The 17,238-nt window shown below is 41.3% G+C and overlaps 1 protein-coding gene across 3 annotated transcripts in view; it reads left to right on the top strand.

The window, feature by feature from the left end:
- The window catches only part of LOC126424769 (esterase FE4-like), a 298,792-nt gene that overhangs the window by 223,929 nt on the left and 57,625 nt on the right, over positions 1-17,238 (top strand). For all 3 annotated transcript variants that reach the window (XM_050087521.1, XM_050087520.1, XM_050087519.1), the window contains 3 exons: positions 227-412; positions 13,062-13,261; positions 13,359-13,530. In XM_050087521.1, the coding sequence (XP_049943478.1) occupies positions 227-412; positions 13,062-13,261; positions 13,359-13,530 (558 nt within the window). The remainder of the gene's footprint in view (positions 1-226; positions 413-13,061; positions 13,262-13,358; positions 13,531-17,238) is intronic.

Below are 17,238 nucleotides of genomic sequence, written 5' to 3'. Positions count from 1 at the left end.
TGTTGATAAAACACGTTGAATTAAAAGCACGTTGAGAAGAGAGTGTGTTCAAAACAACGCTGTTATGTCAGTCCCAAACCTTTTGCCAATGAGATTGAGTTAGTCCATCTGTATCGAAATATTGTGGCGGAAAGTTACTGACATACGGCAGCTGTTCCGAGAGTTCATTAAACAATGCAGACGATGTTGGTAGCGGCTGTGGTGATTCCTGCATGTGGTGCTGCAGGCTTCCTGTGCGCGGGGGACCGTGTGGTGCCGGGGAACATGGGCTTCAAGGACCAGGTGATGGCGCTGCGCTGGGTCAAGGACAACATCGCCAGCTTCGGCGGCGACCCCAACAACATCACCATCTTTGGCTGCAGTGCAGGGGGCTGGTCCTGCCACGCCCTCGTGCTCTCTCCACTGGCCAAGGGTATGTAAGTACTAGTCATTTGCATCACCAATAATTATCTTCCAAAAAAGATGTTCAAGTTCCACTTTGATTAAGAAGATACATGATGAAAAATTGTTTGTAGAAATGTAATGTACGTGACCCAAACAATGCATGAAGAATTTGTTGTTGTAGTCCGTTGTTTCATTTCTTATTTTACTGTAAGCATTAATTTTCAAAGCAGCGAGTATGATGTGCGACAGTGCTACAATGTAACGTGTCGTAGTTCTATGTAAGAAGTTTTGGGACAGTTCTCAGGAATAGGATATACAGCAGACGCTTACATATCCTAATTTTGAATGCATCTGACCATGTACTTTAACTGAATGACAGGGACAATAATGTGTGAAGATAATAGTGGTAAGAAATCCGATGGTAGAAAATTTGCTACTGGTACAATGTGCAATTTGCTCCCTCAGAAGAATGAAGTTTATGGTTCGGAATAAGGCAGGAAGGATGCCTTTCCACCACAGAAACCATCCCAGGCACCCCCAAAGGACAGATGATATAGTCATTAAAGCTTTTTTATGTGTGCCAGCAACAGAAGTTCATATATTACATTGGTGCATAAGTTGACAGTGTTATTGTTTTTCATGTCGGTATTTCGGCTGCTACAGGTTTATTTATCGATTCTGATTTTTCATTTGTAGTGTACTGTTGCTATACTATGATTTTGTCATTTGGAGATAGTGAATGAGCCTGCCGCTGTGGCCGAGCGGTTCTAGGCGCTTCAGTCCGGAACCGCGCTGCTGCTACGGTCACAGGTTCGAATCCTGCCTCGGACATGGGTGTGTGTGATGTCCTTGGGTTGGTCACGTTTAAGTGGTTCTATGTCTAGGGGACTGATGACCTCAGATGTTAAGTCCCATAGTGCTTAGAGCCATTTGATAGTGAATGGAACTGCGGCACTAGAAAATGGAGTGCCAAGTGGAGAAATCGGAACATTTCCGACATACTCTCCTGCCTGAGTTCAGTAGAGGGGAGAGAGCTGCAGAAGCTGCGAGAAAGATTGCTCCGTGTACGGGGATAATGCCAATGTACAGCGCATGGCAAAAAAAATGGTTTTCTCGTTTTAAGGAGGATCATCTTGACATGACTTACGACGTGCAGAAAGACTTTCATGGTTTGATGAAGATCTTTAAGCACATTAATCCACTGTGCTCCACGTCAGTGTACTCGAGAATTGGAATGTGATGAACTGTTGTCATTCCGCCATTGGGCGACATTTGCATGCAGTGGGCAAGATTCAAAAATTGGATGTATAAGTATCGCAAGCTCTAATCCTAAATCACAAAAATCAGACGGTGGCAGTATGTGTATCTCTGCTTGCTCGTCATCGATTGGCTCCTGAACGATACCGACCATTTCTATCCTGTATCGTTGCTCGTGACGAGAAATACTGTTTTTATGATAATATAAGAAAAAGGAAGGAACGGTTTAACACAAACAAAGCAGCAACTTTCTGTACATGCGCTCATCCACAAAAGATAATGTTTCACATCCGGTGGAACAGCGACGGTGAATTGCTTCCCCGAGGCATAACCACCGCTGCCGACTTTTGCTGTCAAGAACTGTGACTTCTTGCTGACACAATACAAGAATGACGACCAGGAAGACTGCACTGCTACTACTGCACGACAACGGCCGCCAGCATTCTGCTAGATAGACAGAAAACACCATGCAGGAGGTGGGTCGGGAAGTCATTTCGCACTCGCCTTATTCACCTGGTATGCCATCAGATTTTCGCGTTTTCGCTCTCTGTCGAACAACCTTGAAGGAACTTTCTTTCCGGATGCAAATGTCCTCCGAACATGGCACTATGATTTCTGCGCCTCCTAACCACACGATTTCTATAGTCGCGGAATTGAAAAGTTACCCCAGCGTTGGTAGACTGAAGAGTAAAGGAGAATATGTTATTGACGGCTGAAGTACTGCTATGAGTATCTGTTGCGTTTATTAAAGTTATGCAAAAACGCTATGAACTTATGCACCAACACAATCCATTGATGAGCCAAAAGCCGGCCGGAGTGGCCGTGCGTTTCTAGGCGCTACAGTCTGGAACCGCGTGACCGCTACGGTCGCAGGTTCTAATCCTACCTCGGGCATGGATGTGTGTGATGTCCTTAGGTTAGTTAGGTTTAAGTAGTTCTAAGTTCTAGGGGACTGATGACCTCAGTAGTTAAGTCCCATAGTGCTCAGAGCCATTTGATGAGCCAAAACATTACAAGTACTGCCAACTGCAAGATTCATTTGCGCCAGGTGGTGTTGTCGACATATGACATGAAAAGGAAAGTATGCAAACAGAATAGCGACAAATGGCGAATCGTCATGGTGATGACACGATCGACAAATCCGCAAATGCATTGACGTAATCGCCTTTAACAAAGAGCGGATGTTTATGACCCTGCACCTGTGGTGAGCATCTTGGAAACGGGGAAGTTGGTTGGAAGTTCGCTTGCTGCTATCAAGAGTATGTTTGGAAATTAGTTGACGGCTGGTGAAACTTGATAGTCAGCACAGTCAATAAAAAAAGGATAGGGGTCAGTCTGTGCTGAATCTGACTACAGAGCGCAGTACACACAGGACAAGATTATTATATCGCCGTTAAGACACAGGACGAGAAAATAGCGGTTTGTTGCTTTAATTTTGGACACCAGTGTAGATTTATTTGTGTTACATATCGGTCACTAAGACGAAATATACAGTGAACACAGCACGCGGCAGTTGTACGCGGAGTGTGGGAATTACGACTGCGAGAGTATGAGAATCAAGGGATCTGATGTTTGCTATGTGCGCGTAGGGAGAGAAAGAAGGACAAAGATGAATTTCGGAAGGATGATGATTGGATCTGGAGGAATATAGACGTATTAGTAGAGAAATTAAATCTCGTAGAGACATTGTTGAGCAGCTATTGGCGAAATCTTGTAGCATTCGGAAAGTAGGGCTTACTAACTTAGACAATATTGTCAGTGTTACTGCTTTTATACGTTAATAGTTTCCAAATATAGACCACCAGTTATCAAAGGTATGTCGTGTCAGTTTTCATTTAATGAAATCCATGTACTTTCTAGTGTGTAGCCGTAAATCGTGTAGATCGATGGTTTTTGGATATCAGTAAGCAGCCTGCATTACACGGTCCTGTTCTAATTTTCTGAAAACGTCCCCTTAGAAAAATTTATGAATCACTGTGCTGATAAACCTCTTACATTATTTGATTTTCAAACAGCTGAGCAGAACTGAACGTACTCAGACATTTCGCTCTTTACCTATTCTGATCAATACTAAACTGACACACAATATTTTTTGCGCAACTCAATCTGACTTTCAAAAATCCCTACAAAAGGATGGCCCTGACTAACAATAACCTATACCTTTCATGAAACACTTACCTCACAAAAATCTTCGTTACTCGAACTACTGCAATACAGCGAGCGCCACGACTGCCACCTGAATAAAAGATTCAAACTACTGGAGGCACTAACTACTGATAGGCATAGTTAGCAAATGAAAGATTTTGATAGAGAACAAACAATGTATTTACCTTAACAATGCTCCAAAGTCATCATATATATATCAGTTCATGATATTCAATATTAGAAATTCACTCTTTCTGATGGACACGCGTCCAGATCGTCCGCTCTCAAAATTCTGCCCTTTCTCTCCCCACATCCACCAATGCTGGCGGCTCGCCTCTAACTGCGCAACGCTATGCGCTGTTCACATCTAACTGCCCAACACTACAATAGCAATATTCCAACGATTCAAATCAGCCACAGACCGTACACAGCACAGTCAGTGATTTTAATATAGAGCGCTACGTGGCGTTACCAACATAAAAACCTAAGCAGCCTACTTACAGCTGTTTCTTTGTGTTTCTGTTCTATATAACTCACTGTTTTATTGGATGACTTTAGCCCATCGACATACGTATTTATCATAGCTCACAGACCTTTCCACATGGTGTATGAAACTAAGATATAATTTCGTAGATAATTTTAGATAAGCCGTTGCACCATCATTACTTAGCTTATGCCAGACACCGGCAAGAAGATCAGTAGTGGAATTATTCTGACTGGCTTGAGTGGAGACAGGTTTAATAATTTTACGCAAAGCTATAATTATATACATAGGCCTACCTAATACGCAACTGCTACACTTCATGGAGAGAATGAGTAGGTAATATGCTGCTCAATATTTATTTTCCTAAATAAGCTTTTTTTCGGTTTCATCACCTCCATCAGTACATCTGCAAACAATTGCATTTATTTATATTTTACATAAAATATAATTTATAATGTGTCTTTTATTTTTTTATGTTGTACTCACTTTCAGATGCCGGAGATGGATATACGTCATCTTTGAGCAAACTGTAGTTCTTGGACGTAATATTTTTTCAGTAATGTTTTAAAGATGTTCGATGATCAGATCTTGCACGTGTATTATAAAAGTTATTTATTATTCTGACAGTCCCTTGACAGTTGTAGAAATTAAGCTTTGACGACTAGTTGTTCACTCTCAGGTATTTATTTTTAGGTCGTGTTTGTAATTCGGGTCCATTCCAGTGTCCGCTTCCACTCGTCGAGTAATGACGTCATACCTAAAGCAGAGACGCTACATGGAGGCAATCTTTGAAAGCTACTGTTCATATTCGTAAACAAAGGAATTTAACATACGATAAAATTGCAATCACAGTTCACGTGGTCAGTTTCTTAGACACAAATTATATCGAAAAGAACTCAAGGTAACGAAAACAAACAGGAACAGAAAAAGGGAAGTATACATGTCTTAAATAAATTATCGTAATTTATGCGAGAAAGAAAAGCACAGAGAAACTCTAAATCCATTAGTGTGTAGAGCATGATACTGCGAAATAACGTTAATTTTTAATAATAATTATTGAATATAACGGGACTAGTACACAAGTAACGAAAATTCACCAAAAGGATGGTCTAACAAACATTTGAATCGATAACCAGGATTAAGCTAGATAATTAAATACTCTTTACTGATTCCAGCCATTCCACGGTCATTATTTAGTCTAACAAACATTTGAATCGATAAGTAGAATTAAGCTAGATAAATAAATACTCTTTATCGATTCCAGCCATTCCACGGTAATTATTTAGTTCGTTTTTTCAGCAGGTGTGTTCACTGAAGTGTAATAAGATTTCTGCATTTGTAATTGCTCTCTGAACTTCTGTGGAAAAATGACTAATATTAGAGTTGGTAACTAGAACTGACCTATATAGGTTAATTCTAATTACCGTTTCCAACCATTCCGCGGCTCTTTATTTAGGCGGTTTTAACAACAAGTGTGTGCACTGAAGTGTTGCATAATTTCTCCATTTGGTATTACTCTCTTCACTGCTATGTGAAAGAGAAAAGTTTGAGATCTGTACCTACAATATTGGTTACTTTCCCGTTGTAGTTCTGAGACGAATAATAAACCTAGAAATCCGACGAAAACCTAATTCACTGATTAACTGCAAGAATTTCCAAAATTATGAACCATCAAGTAGTTGGAATCGGTAGCTAGAATTGACCTCCTATGTAGGTCAACTCTAGTTACCGATTACAGCCGTTCGATTGTTCTTAATTAGATCGTTTTTTCAGCAGGTGTGTGCACTAAAATGTAGGCTAATAGAATTTCTGCACTTGTAATTGCTCTCCGAACTACTGCAAGAAAGTTACTAATATTGGAATCCGTAACTAGAACTGGCCTATACAGAACGTCAATTCTAGTTACCCATTCCAGTTTTCGTTATTTCACCGCAGTAGTTTTAGAGAGAAATTATAAGTGTAGAAATGCTATTACGTTTCAGTGAATAAAACACCTGCAAAAATAATTTATTTATGAATCATGGAACGGTAGGAATCGGTTACTGGAATTTGCCTATACAGGTTGGATATAATTATTCCATTATTCATACATTTTTGTGGCTTTCCGTTAGATGTGATCTGGCTTTTCTTTTAGAATTCAATGTGTCAGTTTCTTCACATTTCATACTACTATTTCGTAGTTGTTGTCATTCATTTCATTATTCCGTTTTTCTGTTATAGTTTAGTTTCTCCCCTCACTTCCCCCGTTAAATCAAATAATTAATAGTAAAATTAACGCTATTTTATAATAGTATGACTTCATCATGCGCTTTACTGTAATGCAGTTTAAAGGTTCTCTGTGCTACTCTCATAAATTACGAGAATAATTCTTGTTCTTAATTATTTTCATTATCTTCAATTCGTTTCGACATAATTATGACTGAGTAAATAACTGCGTGGAAACAACCAATCTACCTTCTTTAAACACCTCAAAAATGGAAAACACGAAACTGACAACAACGAAAGCGCAGATAATTTCTAGTGTCCGATTCCACTCATCAGGTTTTGGCAAAGATGCTACGTATAGGCGATCTATGAAAGCAACGGAGCATACTCGTAAACAAACGAATGCGGCATGTGATAAAGCTACAATCACATTTCCCGCAGTTGTTTACTACTAACGAAAAACCACAAAAAATAACGAATATTGGAATCGATAACTAGAATTAACCTATATAGGTAAATTAAAGTCACCGATTCCAACCATTCCATGATTCATATGTAAATTATATTTCAAAGAACTGTATAAAGTGAAGTGTAATAGCATTTCTACATTTGTAATTGCTCTCTAAAAATACTGCGCTGAAGTAACAAAAATTTGAATCGGTATCTAGACTGAACCTTCTGCATAGTTCAATTCCTATAACTGATTCCAATATTAGTAACTTTCTTGTAGTACTCCAGAGAGCAATTAAAAGTTCAGAAATCCTGTTATCACACGCTTGCTGGAAAAACGATCTAAGTAATGAACTATCGAATTTTTCTAATCCATAACTATAACTTACATATAAGAGATCAGTTCTAGTTACCAATTTCAGCTATTCGATAGATCATAATTTTGGACATTTTTGTAGTCTGTGGTCTATGTTTTTGCAGGATTTCTATATTTCTTATTGATCTCAGAACTACCACGCTAAAGTAACAAATATCCTAGATACAGGATCCAAATTTTTCTCTTTTTCGCAGTAAAGAAGAGAGCAATGCCAAATGTAGACATCCTGTAACACTTTGAAAGGTGGCTACACTGAGTCACAGCGCCAGATTATTATTCCGCCGCCTCCACTGGTGCAGTAGTAGTTCAGAGGATGTCGAGGGCAGTTGTTGTTCTGTTGGGCGAGAGAGTAGATGCTGTTCAGTTGGTGTAATGTATAGATGGAAGAAGTTGCAATTGTCACAGTGTATTTGAGAAAGGAGATGGGCTTTTGATTTATGATGCTGGTATAATGGAAAATTTTCTTCAATATATAATTAGGTAAAAAGGTATTAGTTTTCTTTAATGACAATGCCTCTTGCTCACAGGTACAGTCAACAAAGCATCTGACATGTGTTCATTTATTAGACTTGTAATTCTGGTTTCTATGTGGAATTATAGTATTTCTGGTTTTTCAATTAGTTCATTGTAAATGGTATTTAAAATATTTTGTCGTATTGAGAAAGAACCGAGCCAGATACATGTACGTTGAGTCACACTACCACACACAGAACAGTTACACTTGTGCTTTGTTGTTTTTTAGCTTTTATAGTTGCACGGGACTTAATTAATCAATTGTGTTAATGGAAATTCCTTGTCATTCTTTATTTTTATTTTATGCAGTCAGATTGCGTGCTAATTCTAGTCAGGGCCAACCGGTTACGAGACTTCGTAACCGATCACACAGCTACTAATGTTATTGCATTGATTCATTAATCTTTATAATTAAGCCCCCATGCAACTTCAGTGCACACACTTTTCGTTCAAACGGTCTAAATAACGAACGGTGAAACGATTGGAATCGGTAACTAGAATTAACTTATATAGGTCAGTTCAAGCTACCGTTTCCAATATTAACCATTTTCTGCAGAAGTTCAGGAAGTAATTACAAATACAGAAATCCTATTACATTTCAGTGTAGACGCCTGCTGGTAAAACTTGCTGAACCTTGGAAAAGTTGGAATCGGTAACTAGAATTGACCTATATTCTAATATTTGTTAGACCTTACTTTTTGTGAATTTTCGTAGCTTTTGTACTAGTCCCGTTAGATTTAATAATAATTACTGAAAATTAACGCTATTTCACAATATTATGACTTCTTCATGCGCCATACAGTGGATTTAAAAGTTCTCTGTCTTTTCCTTATTCGCATAAATCACTATAATAATTTATTGCAGACATGTGTACTTCCCTTATTTATTTTCGGTACCTTCACTTCTTTTCTACATAATCTGTGGCTAAGGAACTAACCACGTGAACTGTGACTGTAATTTTGTCGTATGCTACCTTCGTTTGTTTACGAATACTGTTGCTTTCGAAGATTGCCTCTACGTAGCGTCTCTGCCTCAGGTATGACGTCGTTGCTCAAAGCCGACGAGTGGAATAGGACACTAGAATTGATCCCAAAATTTTGTGCAGTTATTGCAGCTAAGTTTTTAAGTACCAGGGATTACTGCTTTGGGAGTGCAGCTTTTCCCGAACGTAGCTTTGTGCTAAAATTATTGACTTATGAAGGCTAATTTCACGTTTGTGATTTTTAGTAGGGCGTTTATTTTATCAGACAGTTTTTCCATCTAGTTCGTTGATATGTAGATGGTTTTCTTTTTTAATGCATTTGTTGATTTTAAGTTTTGGGTGAACTACTGCACATAGACTAAAGTGTAAGGTATCAATTTTCTTTAACGTGCATTAGTGCCGCAATCGCATTTTGGTTATCATTTATGTATAAAAAGTAGTCATCAGGCTGGTGAAAGTAGAAAATCGATAAGTGACATAGATACAAGGTGTTTCAATGGAGGGAGGTCCAAGGCCTTGAAAAGGCGATGGTCATCTTGTACTCATAGTTGGAATGAGATCGAAAAGATCTGTGCTCGTCTGAGTAGTGATCCAAACATGAATGAGTTTGATGATATAAACTTTTTCGTCGGTCACGACACTTTGAAATATTTTGTGAGTTTATCGGGGACGGAGTTTTTCTGCAGTAGTCAGTACTTTGTTTTATTTCTGCCAGTACTTTATCAGAATTAACATTTTTGTGTGTGAAGTTGATTTTCGGTGTTAATTTGTTGCCTTGAGTCTGAACTTCAATCCATTTGCATTGTGTGTCAGTTAGACTCATATTTAGTTCTCTTAGTGTGAACTTCAATTGATTTTCGCTGTGGGCAGTTCCTGTGTATATCAGCTGTTTTGCTTATTTATTTTATATATTGATTTCAGAAACCATTATATACACGGTTTGAGTTAATTTCAGTTCACTTAATCACGTAGTAGTTTATCACAGAATTGTGAATTACTATGTGAACTGAAGCACAATAAACTGTATTAGTTAAACAATTAAGTTGAACAATAGTAGTTGGTGCACCTATCTTCAGTCTACCAATTATTTGTTTATGTGATTAATACATCAGAATCAAATTTATTAGTATACTTTTATTTAGCAATGCATAAAAAATCAGCTGAAGATCTATCATCTCCTGAATAGATAATTAAGATCTGCTTCTAGTCTTCCTGAGGCAATCATTATTGTGGTACGGAGAAGACTAGATTAGGTGTATGCAAGTGAATCCCACCTTTGGTGTCGGTCCCTGCACGCATACACACTGAGAGAGAGAGCAATGTCTTGGTAGTGTTTGACATAGAATTTGGTTGTGTGCTATGATTCTCTTTAATTTTGTAGCAGGATGCATATCAGTCAATATTATGCGATGTATAAGTAAATGTAAATGTCGTGTGGCTAGGGCCTCCTGTCAGGTAGACCATTCGCCAGGTGCAATTCTTTCAATTTGACGCCACTTCGGCGACTTGCGCGTCGATAGGGTTGAAATAATGATGATTAGAACAACACAACACCCAGTCCCTGAGCGGAGAAAATCTTCGACTCAGTCGGGAATCGAACCCAGGTCCTTAGGATTGACATTCCGTCGCATTGACCACTCAGCTACATATATAAGTGACAGTGATATTCTGGGTTGAAGTAGTGCTGTCTCGATATACGGCTCTGTACTGGGCAGTTGTATATTCACTTTGCCCATTGCTAGTCTTGTTTTAGGCGGTCTAATTTCTTGTGTTTACTCTGTGATATAGTCAGCCACTGCTGTTGTCCCAGTATTCCAGCAACATATGGGCCTTGTCTGCACTACTTCAAATTATTATTGCTACTGCGTTAAACTTGGCCTGCAGGATTACGTTAAGTTTTGGAGGAGTTCTGTGCACTTGTAATCAGTCAAATCATACAAATATCAGGATGTAATGATTTTACAGATATGAAATGGAATGATCACATTGGCTGAGCTGTAGATACTACAAAGCATGTGGCAGAATTCAGTTCATAGGTAGAATACCAGGGAAATTCAAGGTGCCTACGAAGTAGATTGCTTACAAAACCCATCCTAGAATAGATCTGAACTACGTTGGACCCATGTGAATTAGGACTAACACAGGATGTTCAACGCATACAAAGAAGAGCAGCACAGGTTTGCTTAACAAATAGGATAGTGACACGGAGATGCTGAAAAAAGTGAACTGGCAGATGCTTGATAATTGATACAAACTATCCTGTGATAGCCCACTTTTCAAGAACCAGCTTTAATTGATGACTCTACGAGAGTCACTCCAAAAGAAATGCACACTATTGTTTTTTAAATCCATCTTTTATTCCACATGTTTGAGAGTTTTACAGTGTGTAGATACATCCTTTAGGAATAATATTTTCATTTCTTCACATAATTTCCATCACTCTCAAATCCTTACGCCACCTTGGATCAGCTCCTGTATACCCGCACAGTAAAATTCTGGGCCAACCTGTTGGAGCCACTGTTTGGCAGCGTTCACAAGGGAGTGATCATCTTCAAACCTTGTTCCACGAAGAGAGTCTTTCAGTTTCGCAAAGAGATGATAGTCACATGGAACCAAGTCAGGACTGTAAGGTGGGGGTGTTTCAGTGTTGTCCATCCGAGTTTTGTGATCGCTTCCATGGTTTTTTGACGGACATGTGGCCGTGCATTGTCGAGTAACAGCAAAACATCCTGCTTTTGCCGATGTGGTCGAACATGACTCAGTCGAGCTTGAGGTTTCTTCAGTGTCATCACATATGCATAAGAATTTATGGTGGTTCCACTTGGCATGATGCTCACAAACAAGAGTCTTTAGGAATCGAAAAACACCGTAGCCATAACTTTTCCAGCGGAAGGTGTGGTTTTGAATTTTTTTTTTCCTTGGGTGAATTTGCATGATGCCACTCCATTAATTGCCTCTTCGTCTCTGGTGAAAAATGGTGGAGCCATGTTTCATCACCTGTCACAATTCTTCCAAGAAATTCATCTCCCCCATTCTCGTACTGTTCCAAAAGTTCACTGCATACCGTTTTTCTTGTTTCTTTGTGAGCCACTGTCAACATCCTGGGAACCCACCGGTCACATACCTTTTTTAACGCCAACGCTTTCAGTATTCTGCAAACACTTCCTTCCCCTACCCCAACGTAGTGTGACAATTCGTTCACTGTGATGCGTCTGTAAGCAGTCACCAATTCGTTAACTCTCTGCACATTGTCTGGAGTGTGTACAGTACGAGGCCTACGCTGCGAGGACAATCCTCAATATTGCCGTGCCGGCTTTCATCACGTAACCTGCTTGCCCACCGACTAACTGCACAGCAATCGACAGCAGCATCTCCATACACGTTTTTCAACCTCTTGTGGATGTTTCCCACTGTCTCGTTTTCACAGCACAGGAATTCTATGACAGCACATTGCTTCTGACGAACGTCAAGTGTAGCAGCCATCTTGAAGACATGCTGTGAGGGCGCCACTTACGGGAACAGGTTGAACTACGTTTGAAAACAAGCGGGAAGGATGTATCTACACACTGTAAAACTTTCACACATGCAGAATGAAAACTTTATTTTTACAAAAATAGTGTGCATTTCTTTTGGAGTGACCCTCTTAGAAATGCACTACAACTCCCTACATATCGCTCACATATGACTAATTTCAGTGTGCAGACAGAAAATCAAGCAGTTATTCCTTCTACACTCTATACTTTAACTGGAACAATAGGAAACATCATCACTTTAGATGGCTCTGAGCACTATGGGACTCAACATCAGAGGTCCAGTCCCCTAGGACTTAGAACTACTTAAACCTAACTAACCTAAGGACATCACATACATCTATGCCCGAGACAGGATTCGAACCTGCGACCGTAGCGGTCTCGCGGCTCCAGACTGTAGCGCCTAGAACCGCACGGCCACTCCGGCCGGCTATCACTTTAGAGTATGGACACACATGCGGACGTAGAGCTTATGAGAAGTAGTTGGTTGGTTGTTTTGGGGGAAGAGACCAAACTACGAGGTCATCGGTATCATCGGATTAGGGAAGGACGGGGAAGGAATTCGGCTGTGCCCTTTCAAAGGAACCATCCCTGGAGCGACTTAGGGAAATCACGGAATACCTAAATCAGGATGGCCGGACGCGGGATTGAACCATCGTCCTCCCGAATGCGAGTCCAGTGTTGAGAAGTAGTAGAATCATATGGTGCAGTTTTATGTGTTATCCATTCCGGCAGGCCTTTTTCGGAGGACCATTGCGCACAGTGGTGTGGCTGTGGGGGATGGTGTGTGCTCTGACCACATGCGGGCTCGCTCCTTCGCGCTTGGCGCCCACCTGGGCCTCAAGACAGGCGACGCCAAGCAGCTGGTGGACTTCCTGAGGAAACAGCCGCCGCAGCTGCTCGTTGAGAACGCCATGTTCGGCCGCACTGAAGAGGTATGTCCTTCTCTGATCACGGATTACTTTCCCCAGAGATGGAGGTTTTGAGACGTTTGGGACACTTACATTGCCTGAGACATATCTATCGTCATAGGATAAGGCCCGCGGTGTGCTGTTCCCGTTCGTGGGCACAGTGGAACCAGCTGATGCTGAGGGCGGGGCCTTCTTCCTGCGGGATCCCACGCAGCTGCTGCGCTCTGGGGACTTCCAGCATGTGCCCCTGATCATGGGTGTCTGCACCAATGAGGGATCCGTCTTTGCTGCAGGTCAGTGCCTGGAGTGGTGACCCACCACCTACTGAGCCAGATTAATGCCGCTCTGTGCATCAGTAAACCAACCAGAACCAAACATGTCTATCTCTTACAGTTGACTTCTCATTCTATGAGAAAAGTACTGCATTGGCTGTGGTTCAAAAAATGGTTCAAATGGCTCTGAGCACTATTGGACTTCAACATCTGAGGTCATCAGTCCCCTAGAACTTAGAACTACTGAAACCTAACTAACCTAAGGACATCACACATATCCATGCCCGAGGCAGGATTCGAACCTGCGACTGTAGCGGTCGTGCGGTTCCAGACTGAAGCGCCTAGAACCGCTCGGTCATACCGGCCGGCTTGGCTGTGGTGCAACGTGATGAATTTACATCGTTTTTCATAAACATTCACCTCATTTCATGAAACTACATCTCCTACATCTATTGCTTGGGGCCAGCCGCTGTGGCCGAGTCGTTCTAGGCGCTTCAGTCCTGAACCGTGTGACTGCTACGGTCGCAGGTTCGAATCCTGCCTCGGGCATGAATGTTTGTGATGTCCTTAGGTTAGTTAGGTCTATTTCTAAGTTCTAGGAGAATGATGACCTCAGCTCTTAAATCCCATAGCGCTTAGAGACATTTTTTAGAAACTAGGGGAGAATTTTAACTTGTGCATCGAAGCTGAAACTCTTTTAACAAAGGTTGAAGCATAAGAAATATGTTCCCAGATATGTGATAAGCTGTAAGACTTTTTTTGTATTAGAATTGCCCTGGAAATCACTAGCAAAAATAAAAATAAGCATGATGCAGTTCCACTATTTCACCCCTATAAAGATTTCTGTGTGGTAACCTGCATTTTTACGTTAGTGTTTGTTCTGTTATATGCTAACCTACCACCAGCCGATTGCTCGCAATGTACAAATGTGGTACTGTAATTCCATACCTTGATGTTATTACAATTAAAAAATACAAATTTATAATTGCTTAGATGGAAGAAAGTTGTAATGTTAAGTAGTTCATATACTTGAATGACTAATAAATTTGAATACCAGTATCCTGTTTGAATGGGCCGGCCGGGGTGGCCGAGCGGTTCTAGGCGCTACAGTCTGCAACTGCGCGACCGCTACGGTCGCAGGTTCGAATCCTGCCTCGGGCATGGATGTGTGTGATATCTTTAGGTTGTTGTTGTTGTCTTTAGGTTAGTTAGGTTTAAGTAGTTCTAAGTTCTTGGGGACTGATGACCTCAGAAGCTAAGTCCCACAGTGCTCAGAGCCATTTGAACCATTTGAATCAGGGCCAAGAGGTGATGTACGGAACCTTACAATTCTTCGAACTGTACTCATGTTTAGAAAAATCAGAACACCTTGAACAAATAAAGATAGGACGCTCATATCCATACATTAGTATGTTCTGTAGAAATTGTCCCGCTGTCTAGCAGGCACAGAGTCCGCCATTGGCCCTGATAACTTGGTCCATCAATGATGGCGTCAACACGTATAAGGTGCGAGTGGCGTACTGTGGTATAAGCGTCCATCCTGCATTCACCTGGTTCCAAAGTTCATCTGGGTCACAGTGCTGCACCTGTCGTTTCTCCATATCCCACACTTTTTCGAATGGCGACAAGTCTGGAGACGGCAAAAGGCTGACATACTGTGACACCAAGAACGTACATGTCGTCCAGCAACATGTGGCCATGCATTGTCTTGCTGAAAAATAAAATCAGGGGGTTGTGCAGAAAGTGTATGGCTATGAATAGCAGGCAGTCATTCACGTAGGTCTCACTGGTCATAATGCCCTGGACAAACACCAACTGTGATTTGTGCCTGTACCCAATAGCACACCACACCATAAGGCCTTGAGGTGGAGCTGTATGTCTTGTAGTCACTGTGATACCACACTACTTGTCTGCGGCGAACCAAGATATGGCCATTATTTTCAAACAAACAGAACGTGTGTTGGTTTATTTCTGTCTCCAATGACATCGTGCCATAAGCCACTGCCATCTAGCATGTTTCTGCACATTTGTCAAAGGTAGGCTCAAATGGTTCAAATGGCTCTGAGCACTATGGGACTCAACTGCTGTGGTCGTAAGTCCCCTAGAACTTAGAACTACTGAAACCTAACTAACCTAAGGACATCACACACATCCATGCCCGAGGCAGGATTCGAACCTGCGACCGTAGTGGTCGTGCGGTTCCAGACTGTAGCGCCCTTAACCGCTCGGCCACTCTGGCCGGCTGTCAAAGGTAGGAGGAGCAGTGGACAACATAGACGTGTCCCAAGCCACCTGTGACAGTTTATGATGTGTTACACTGTCCCACTGTTGCGCTAGAGCCTATTACAATGCCATTAGGATGAGGTGTCAATCTTCGCAGTGGGACAGGGGTGGAGGTTTGATCTAGGTGATGCGACCTGACCCACCTCATCGTGTTCTACAGCCTTGCGTGACCCATTCTACACACACCTGTTGCACTGTCGAAACACTTCATCCCACATGAGAAGCAATTTCCCAGATGGATGCATCACATTCATTCATGCCAATAGTGCGCCCTCTTTTAAAGTCACTGATTTGACAGTGTGATTTGTGCATACGTCTGCAAGGCAACCTGCATGTCTGCTTAAGTAACGATGATCCATTATTTTCGGTTCATAGCGACAACAAGAGCCGCAGGCTCATTTTACTGGTAGGTGGTGTTGCGCCTCAATACTGCTGTTTTCCATAAACCCATTCACCGACATGGTTCAAATGCTGATCATTTCTCCAGAACACACTAATATACACATACTGTTAATATGAATGTCCTATCTGTAGTCGTTCAAGGGTGGTGTGTTTTTCTTCTGAACAGGAGTTTCCATTCCTTCTGCATCCACGCAACACTGCCACTGCCTCATCCAGACCACATAGGCATCCTGGAAGCTGTAATTGGGAACATTCTTAAGGCAGTGTGTCGAAGCCCTTTTACTGGCTGCAACGGCCTGTGATGATGTCCTTTCGAGCTTCTCTTTGTACTAAGAAGGAGAAAGAAAAGTGGCGGTTATGCCAAGTAAGGGCTGAGCAGTGCATGAGGCAGCGTTGCCACACCATTTATAGTGAGAAATACTTGCACAAGGAAGGTAGTCTGCACCAATGTGTTGTTGCAATGCAAAATCGAGTTGTTCGCGTCGTCTTTCCTGGCACTTTTCGCCATATCTCGCTATCGAGTGAGAACTTTACTGTAAAACTGGCCAATAATTGGTTGTCCTTGATGCGCAAATTCACTGTGAATCACTCCTTTGGAGTAAAAGGAAAAAAAACGATTAACATTCTCTTAGCATAGGATTTTCTAATGTGGGCCTTCTTTGGGTGAGACGAATTTTTTGTAACTGCTCGTTGCTTTGTCTTTTAGATTTGGATTTGTAATGTCCAAAAAGTAAGGTCACTTTCATTGCATTCAAACAACTCGAAACACTTCAGCACGAGCATTTCCTTATGTTCGTCAGTCACTACTTTCTGGGGCCATTTTTCCACACACCTTTCTCATCCCTCAAATCGTGATAACATTCCATTTTGGCAAATTTCAATCATCTCGTATACTCATTCATATATTCAGGCGTAGATCGCTGTTCAAACTTTTCGCACTTTCTCCCAGTTCTCGTGCATTTGTTTCATTGACAGATGCTCAAAGCGCTGGTTGTCATCAGCATTTTCTGAGCCGTTTCAGGCCACGTTATGCCACTCTCCAAC

The sequence above is a fragment of the Schistocerca serialis genome, chromosome 10 (genome assembly GCF_023864345.2).
Source record: "Schistocerca serialis cubense isolate TAMUIC-IGC-003099 chromosome 10, iqSchSeri2.2, whole genome shotgun sequence".
In the NCBI taxonomy this organism is placed as follows: domain Eukaryota; kingdom Metazoa; phylum Arthropoda; class Insecta; order Orthoptera; family Acrididae; genus Schistocerca; species Schistocerca serialis.
Note: the sequence above shows the minus strand (reverse complement) of the source record. Positions and strands in the feature narration are given on the sequence as shown.